This window comes from Mytilus trossulus, unplaced genomic scaffold (assembly GCF_036588685.1).
Source record: "Mytilus trossulus isolate FHL-02 unplaced genomic scaffold, PNRI_Mtr1.1.1.hap1 h1tg000373l__unscaffolded, whole genome shotgun sequence".
NCBI lineage: Eukaryota > Metazoa > Mollusca > Bivalvia > Mytilida > Mytilidae > Mytilus > Mytilus trossulus.
The window spans coordinates 2746426-2755917 of NW_026963340.1; the positions used below are offsets into that span (position 1 = coordinate 2746426).

The window sequence follows — 9492 nt, forward strand, 5'->3', positions numbered from 1 at the left end:
AATTTGAAAGAGTAATCTGTTAGCTATCCAAAACTACCACTTTTATAAATTTTCAAGCATTATTAAGAAAGTTACAGCATTTTAAAACTTGGTAGTTAGAGTTATAAAATCTTTGTATTGTGCTACCTTAACTCAATCAAAAGACATATTAACACAAACAAGTGAATATACATCGAGCGAATAGCCGTGGTGTAGTGGTTAGGGCATCGGACTACTAACACAAGGGTTCCTGGTTCGATTCCCGTTTGGGATGAAAATTTCAGGAATCCAATTTTCGGCTCTCCCTTGACACCATTTGCGAGTATGGTCTTAAGGAAACGATGATAGTCCGTCGGATCGGGACGATAAATGGCTGACCCGTGTTAAGAGAGAGTCATATCTCTTGCACGTTAAAGACACTCTTGTAGATTTCGAAAAAGAGTAGGCTAATGCCGCTACAAGACAGCACTCGCACCCGCAAAGTGGAAAAGGATTAATATAAGTTGTAAAACTTGTTTCCCAATCCACTATAAATAAATATGTTTAAACTAAAAATATCGAGCGAATAAATTTGATTTTCGACACAATGTATATACAAAATAACAAAATAAGGGGTGAGATGTACAAAACAACCGTAGTCTGAAACAAAATACCGTCAAATAGAAAAATTTCACACTTAAAATGAATATCAATTTGTTGTAAGGTAAACAGTAATGGAGAACGGATTTTTTTTTTACAAAAAAATTTGGTTGTTCATAGTACGAAAACAGTACTAAAAATATATAGTCATATCGAACACTTATCAAAGCTGGTTTATAATAAAAATAAAGAAAGAAGATATATAAAAGACGAGATATATGAAAGATCAAGTCTATAAATTTGCGGTAGATTTTTTTTTGCCATTGTTCATGTTTCTAAATTGCACCAGGTCTTTATTTTTGTATAGAATGCCAATTATAACCATTTAGATTCTGAAACAAATTTCATTCATAATGGCACAGGATTATGGTCTGAATTAGAATTTGCTGGAAATATATCAATATGGTGTCTTACATAACATAAATGTACAAGGAATGTAATTGGAAACCATTTCTCCTTAAACAAATGATTATTAAACTTAAACTTTTCAGAATTTTGGATCCTCAATGCTCTACAACTTTGTACTTGTTTGGCTTTATAAATATTTTGATATGAGCGTCACTGATGAGTCATATTTAGACGAAACGCGTGTCTGGCGTACTAAATTCTAATCCTGGTACTTTTGATAACTATTAAGGTGAAAATTTGAAAAAAAAGATATCAGCATGGGTTTGAAAAGGTTCAATGAGAATTCTTAATTGAAGAAAATAAAGTTTGACTTTGAAATTGTATATAAAATACATCTGTTCTCCTACATGCTCGACAAGATAACTTAATTGAACACCATTATTTCATAAAAACAAGAGAAAAACATTACTGCACAAATAGTAATTTCACGTCTATAAGGTTCTTTTGAAAAATTGTCGCTGCGTGCCTATTTTTGTATTATATCAAGTTTTCTCTTTGATTTTCTGTATACAAAGCAGCATTTATTTTTTAGTAAATAAACGTAATTAAAATGTGGTCATATTATTCCTGGAAATATTTCTAGTTTATATAAAATGATTTATCAACTCTTCAGATGAAAAAAAGTCGGACAATTTTTAAAAAGTTTGTTTAATCATGTCAGTACCGACGTACTGACTACTGGTGATATCCTCAGGAACTTATAGTACACCAGCAGAGGTATCGATCCAGTGATGTAAAATAAAGGGCTGCACTTTAGCGCATGATACGCCCGTTGCGCTTTTAACTTGTCTTTTATGCTTTGAATAAATTTATATGATCAACTAGAAATAGTGTGAGGCCTGTCAAATACCCCCCCCCCCCCAAAAAAAAAAAAATAATAATAAATAAAAATGCACCAAAAAATTGACACTATTAAGGTCAAAAGATATAAACAATTTATCAAAGTTGCATAAAATTTTGTGAAAGTGTTAGTTATAGTCCCAAAATTGGAAAATCCCCCCTTTTTTAAGCATAAAAATTCATAACACGGAAATGTAAAATCTGAAATTTATAAAAATTGAAATGGAGCTTACATCAATAGATATAAACATTATACCAAAGTTTCATGGACATTGGTGAAAGCCTTTTTCAGTTATTGTCCGAAGTGTTAAAAATCCTCCTTTTTTATGAATACAGCCCCATAAATCCAAAACTTAAAATCTGGATTTTATAAAAATTGAAAGGGAGCTTACATCAATAGATATAAACAATATACCAAAGTTTCATGGACATCGGTGAAAGCCTTTTTGAGTTATTGTCCGAAGTGTTAAAAATCCCCCTTTTTATGAATAAAGCCCCATAAATCCAAAACTTAAAATCTGAATTTTATAAATATTGAAAGGGAGCTTACATCAATAGATTTAAACAATTCACCAAAGTTTCATGGACATTGGTGAAAGCCTTTAAGGGTTATTGTCCGAAGTGTTAAAAATCCCCCCCTTTTTTTTTAATAAAGCCCCATAAATCCCAAACTTAAAATCTGAAATTTATAAAATTGAAAGGGAGCTTACATCAATAGATATAAAAAATTCACCAAAGTTTCATGGACTTTGGTGAAAGCCTTTTTGAATTATAGTCCGAAGTGTTGAAAATCCCCCCCTTTTTTTTATGAATAAAGCCCCAAAAATCCAAAACTTAAAATCTGAAATTTAAAAAAAACCGAAAGGGAGCTTATGTCAATAGATATAATCAATTCACTTCCAGTTTCATGGAAATTGACGAAAGTGTTTTTGAGTTATTGTCCGAAGTGTGGACGACGGACGGACGGACGGACAACGGTATACCATAATACGTCCCGTCTAAAAGACGACGGGCGTATAAAAATTGAAAACAACACGTTTAATAATTTGATACGTTCGAATTGTTTTTCTGGATTTACTTTTATCAGGAACGCTCAAAGCCAAAAATACCTACAATAAATAGCCAAATTATTCTAAAGTCAACTTTGCCTGAGGGAGTTGAAACATTGGTCTCTTAAAAAATTTCGTTAATGTAGCTTTATTAACGAACAAGTCGAGTGAAAACAAATATGTTCATTTCCAAAAATTTTGATTTAGATACCAGACAAGTTATTTATGTAAAGACTAATGATAAACCATCATTAGAAAAATGTACCATTAATGTAACTACTATTTAAACAATAAAATAACTCCTTAAAAATTACGTATTGTTCCAAGCATAGGTGTAAGGTCTTAGTTTCGATAAATGCTCGACAATTTATATTCAGTCAATCATTAATAATATATTATACTACAACACACATCGAAAAAGAGACACTATCACAAAAAACATTCTGTATCAGGTTAGGTGAAGGTTGGTGGAAGTTAAACATTTAAACCCGGTGCATGTTTATGCTCAAGTCCTAAGACTTGTGCATGTCGTTTAGTGGTTGTTATTTGTTGTTAATGATGATTGGTGTTTATCGTTACTTATTTTTTTTATATAGATTAGACCGTTGGTTTTCCTTTTTCGTTTGATTTACACTCGTCATTTATATCTTGCTGTTTGTTGTGAATCAAGGCTCTGAGATGAAGGCGGTATTTTGAAATATAATTGTAAACATTTTCAACGGCTTCACTTAGATGGAGAGTAGCTCATAAGCACTCATATCATATATCTTATTCGTTTCAAATGAATTGAGACACAATCCGAACGACACAAAAAATAAAAAGAACACCTATGGTTAATCACACCTAGATAGATGCATAAATAGAAGCATGTATGTTGTATGTGTATTTACATGTATGTTGGTTTTTTTTTTGGTTTTAATTGTTATTTGGATGGAGAGTTGTCTACTTGGCACTCACACCACATCTTCCTATATCTATATGTTTACCTTTGATATATAACAAACTATCGTACGTATCCAGAACTATACATCATGATGTTATAAAAAGGCTTTATTCGCCTTGAATTGTCTGTCCATGACTGCGAGAACTCTGTTTTTGGTGTTATTTTATTTTTGGGATGTATAAGTGCCCGTCAATGTTCACTCTGGGTTTTTTTCTTTGTTTCCATTTGCATCCTTATGACGAGTTTGTCTTTTAAGACAGATTTTAATGGTTTCTTCTGTAACATCACGGTGTAAGGGGAAGTTTGTTTTATCCCGTCACATTGTTTATGTTCCTGTCCAAACTCAGGAGCCTGTAGTTCAGTAGTTGTCGTTGAATCATTTCGGTCATATTTTGTATTCCTTTTATGATTGTGTTATGAATTATCCGGTTAGTTTTCTAAATCGACCTGTTATATATTTTTCATATCGGGGCCTATTATAACTGACCTTATGGTATGGTTTTTTCTCAATGTCGAATCCCGTGCAGATGACTTCAATTGCTTACATCTACATCATTCTAACTTTGTCAATAGTTGACTGATTGACATTCATACAAAATATCTCTATTTTTATATTTTTAAATATTGATTACGAAATTAAAATCCAATAACGGCTAAGACAAATATAAAATCTCAGAATTGAAAATAAAGAAATAGGAACAATAAACCAATTTGCCTTTTCGGAATTTAAAGGATTATAGTTAATCTCGTTGTTCTTACTCCAAAATGAAAAAAAAAACGTTATGTCATTGGTTGAATTTACATTGTTTCGAACGATTTTAACCAATTACTACGTTTTGGTGTACGCTTTTGAAAATATTACCCAGAATGCATTAGGTTCTGAAACGGCGAATTGAAATCCCATTTTCTGACATCAAGTGCCCAAGACTACTAGGACTTTTATCCCCAATCAGTAAAATAAACGCCATGCTTTCAAATAATCTTAATTCCATGATAGATAGTGTAGTTCCTATTGATTTCACTAACTTTGTAGTCAGAACGTCAGTATTGACATATTTTGTTACTTATATAGATATAGGAAGATGTGGTGCCAATGAGAAAACTCTCCATCTAAATAACAATTTATAAAAGTAAACCATTATAGATCAATGTACGGCCTTCAACACGGCGCCTTGGCTCACATATTTTCTTAAGTTTGAAAGTACATCGCTGTCTTTAAAACGAATAAATGAATATGGTAATTTCATTTGTGTTGATGGATTCTGCTTTTTCTCCTGGATTTCGCATTTCGATTGCGTATTCTATTTATTTCGATTTTTATCAATTATCTTGAAAAATCAAATGATAAACGAGTGGTATTTGCAAATAACTTTAATTTTTGGTATTCGCATGAAACAATATTTTACTTCAACTGCATTAGATTAGCAATCTGCAAAAGAGTAAAGAAATATCGTGTGTTAATAAAGCTGTAATAACTGAAGTTCAAATCTCGACAATCTATTTTTAAAATACGAACAAAGTGAAAACATTGAAGGAACCAGTCGACGTAATGTCTCTGTGATATGTATGTAGATTTACAAATCAGACGAAGACTCGGGAATCCTAGATCAGCATGACTCGTTAATTAAGACACATATTTATCGTTTCAGTTAACAAATAAGTTATATGCCATAAAAACCTGTTTTCACAAAAAAAAATAATATTCCCATTGCCTAATATGTGTTTAAGACGTGGCACGGTACTTGTCTGTCCCAAATTTATGTATTTAGTTTTCATGTTATATTTGTTATTCTGGTGGTGTTTTGTCTGATGCTTGGTCCGTTTCTGTGTGTGTTGCGTTTCGGTGTTGTGTCGTTGTTCTCCTCTTATATTTAATGCGTTTCCCTCGGTTTTGGTTTGTTACCCCGATTTTGTTTTTTGTCCATTGATTTATGAGTTTTGAACAGCGGTATACTACTGTTGCCTTTATTTATAAATGACAAGCGGGGATTATCCAGTATATTGATTGTAGGGTAATAATCTTGTCTATCAAATGACAAAATTTCATACAATGTAACTTTAATTTCAAAGGTTTTTTTTTTCTTTTCATTGTTACATATAACTATTTTGTCTCGTATATTTTCTATAAGATAATATAAATTGTTGATACTTTTAGTCTTTTTATGTCTGAAGTTTATAGTAATTTGAAACTTAAGAATTTTAATCTGTTCAAAAGTAAGTAAAAATTATCACTTCATTCAGCAAATTATTACCTGTAGTAAAACTTAGCCTTCCACTACTGGTTTCTGTCCCCGCCGAATTAGAAGCCTTACATACATACACTCCACTATCAGAATCTTTCAAGTTTACTATTATCACCCTTCCAAATCAAAAAGATCGTAATTTAAACAGCAAACATTGTCCAAATAAAACTAAAAAGTTGCTATATTTCAACATTAAGATTATTTGGTACATCTCTATCTTCTTCTTTAGATCTATGCGTCTTATATATTCACACTTAAAGTTTGTGGTAGAAACCTTGTTCAATTTTGTAATATAACGAGGAAAACATGACAACGAAATATTTTGTTAAATCCTGCACAGTTCTAATATATAGAATTTCATCGTAAAATGTCGAATATACAGGTAATAGAAAACAAAGAATATGGGGTACATATATATGACATGATTCAGCAGTAAGTTGCAGACGTTTTATATATAGAATAACATTTTTCATACTTCTCACGATAACTAATAGTTATCAAATGTACCAGGATTAATTTAGTACGCCAGACCCATGTTTCGTCTACATAAGACTCAACAGTGACGCTCAAATCAAAATATTTATAAAGCCAAACAAGTATAAAGCTGAAGAGCATTGAGGATCTAACATTCCAAAAAGTTGTGCCAAATACGGCTTATGTAATCTATATCTGGGATAAGAAAATCCTTAACTAATGCCATTTTACTAATTTATTAATATTTATGTTAATCACTTACTGATCAATGTCTGATGTTGGAACATCTAATTATAAGGTAAACAGAGTCGTCCTATATTATATAATGCGTTTGAAAATATTTGTTTTTCTTTGTAAGTAAAATCACCGGTTGTTTATGTAGTGGTTGTTTTTTTCAGCTCTTATTGCAATTGGTAGTTTTTTGTAAATTATTTAGTTTTTTGACAGATTGTCAAAGATTTGTCGGTCCCTTTTTTAGTTTAGAATTTTATATTCCGCATTTTATATACTGACTCACGTGGTTTGTCATAAGTTTTGTCATGTGGTTTTGTGAGAATTACCTTGATGATCCAGATGGATGTCGTCTGATGTTAAAACGACCACCATGTTCTAGTTTGACTCCATCTTTAAACCATTCATAATCAGGCAATGGGTCTCCACTTACGTCACAAAACAACATTGCACCTTGTCCAATACAGGCTTTGGTCATTTCTAACTCCGCATACTTTGTAATTGATATACCTAAATATACAAGCACATGTTTAACCCCGCCACATTATTTATGTATGTGCCTGTCCCAAGTCAGGAGCCTGTTAATTCAGTGGTTGTCGTTTGTTTATGTGCTACATGTACATATTTGTTTTTCGTTCATTTTTTTACATAAATAAGGCCGTTAGTTTTCTCGTTTGAAATGTTTTACATTGTCTTCTCGGGGCCTTTTATAACTGACTATGTGGTATGGGCTTTGCTCATTATTGTAGGAGTTACGGTGACTTATAGTTGTTAATGTCTTTGTAATTTTGGTCTTTTGTGGATAGTTGTCTCAATGGCAATCATACCACATCTTTTTTTTGATACCTAATGAAATGCTTTAATAGTCAATTTTACACAAAGATGCAATATTGTACACACCAAGGTTTAGTTGATTACAAGATTCGTTCACTATATTTAACACATATTCAGACTTCGTACTACATGATAGACAGCAGTGATCATGTCGGGTCAAAACAGTTATAACTTGAATAGAAAGTGTTAGCAGATAGTATGTCTATACACTCGCTGTATGACCCATAAGTCGACTTTGGTTGTGTTCTGCTCGTTGTTCAGGTTGATGTCTTTTTGACACATTCCCGATTTGCGTTGACTGGAAGATTATTTAAAGAGTTTTTTCAACGTTATCAGGATATTTTAGTGTTTAAAAATCTCCTTTATTTCAAACGTCAATAAATTGTGAAAATTAGTTTCATGCTCCAAATTACTAGTTTACAAAATGGTACTAAAGGATTTAGCTAACAGAGTTTGCAGGTTTATAAAAAAAATGATTTTTACATTTATCATCGCGATAATAGTGTGTTTAGTAAACAAAATTAAAATGAACTAGAAACTTAATATAAAACATATGGACATAAACATATGGAAATAAACTATTCAAAAAGTAAACATAATCGAAACAGTATTGCTTTAGATGCTTCAAAAAGTTACCTTGGCGCAGCATCTGTCATGTTCATCTAGCAGTAAATTTTCCCCCATTAGTTTTGCATTATAAGTTATTTTGTTCGCTACTGACCCCTATTAATCCATAGAGGGTAAATAAAATCGATAGGGGGTGAGGTCGTAGGCCGAGTCCCCTATATATTTCATTCACCCTCTATGGATTCGTTGAGGGTCAGTAGTGAACCGTATAACGAACTTATCGCACGCAGGACTTATCCTACCCCGTTTTATATTGTAGAAAATAAACAATGAAATACAACAACATCAGTAGACGACGTCAGCATTAACAGAAGACGTGACGTCATGAACCCCCTTTGAAATTTACTAACGACGTGTCGGCGCTAAACCAATCACAACGTGATATTTTACCAGTGGTGCGATAAAATATAATAATCTTACCATGAGTTGCAATCACAAACGTACAACATAACATGAACACATTAAACGTGAAACCAACCATCATTACTTGTGTTTACTACAAAAAAAATATTTCAGTGAAAATACTATCATTATGCTAATAACATTATTTCGATAGGTAATATATATGGTAGCGTACCAATGTCATTGAAAATGTACCTTTACCTACATAAAAAATCTAAGGGTGTTCCTGGTGGAATAGGATCTGCCATCCCATCGAATCACATAAGATCACCCCTGGTTTTTTTGGATACATTATGATGCTAAGTCTTCATGTTTCTAAATTGTATTTTGTATACTTTTGTTTGTCTTTTCTATATAGTTATTCGTCGTTGTTAAACAATGGTTAACGGCCTGGTCAGTCTATTATTCACTTATGAAATTGAATTTCTTTGTTGTTCATGTTGGTATTTTGGATTGTCTTTGATCATAAAGTATTTTTTAGGGAGAAGCTAAAGAACGATTCTGGTTGCGTAGTTTTCTCGCTGTGTTCAAACATCTTTGGTTCTTACTGGCTGTTTTCTGCTCGCACTTATTTTGTTACTTTCGCATTACGATTTATCTCATTGAAACATAATTTATCTTTATACATTTAAAAGCAATTTTGTGGGAAATTAAGCACGATTTATAAAAAAGAAAATCACTGTTACACTAATCATCTGAAATTACCTTTCAAGTGTCTGCCGTGATTATTTCAACACTAGTTTCCGGCTAATAATAGCAATTGAGGTTGATTATTGTAATAAGGTGTTAAATCGACGTTTATAACATTTACAGGGTTGTTTCT

The 9492-nt window shown here is 32.0% G+C and overlaps 1 protein-coding gene across 1 annotated transcript; it reads right to left on the bottom strand.

Annotated features, from left to right (window-relative positions):
- Window positions 1–966: 966 nt before the first annotated feature.
- LOC134702022 (fibroblast growth factor receptor-like 1) lies at window positions 967–8771 on the bottom strand. Its single transcript, XM_063563130.1, has 4 exons — window positions 8688–8771; window positions 7136–7316; window positions 6111–6217; window positions 967–1004 (listed from the first exon to the last, which is right to left on the bottom strand). The coding sequence occupies exons 1-4, from the start codon at window positions 8749–8751 to the stop codon at window positions 967–969; spliced, it is 390 nt and encodes a 129-aa protein (XP_063419200.1). The 5' UTR covers window positions 8752–8771.
- Window positions 8772–9492: the final 721 nt, after the last annotated feature.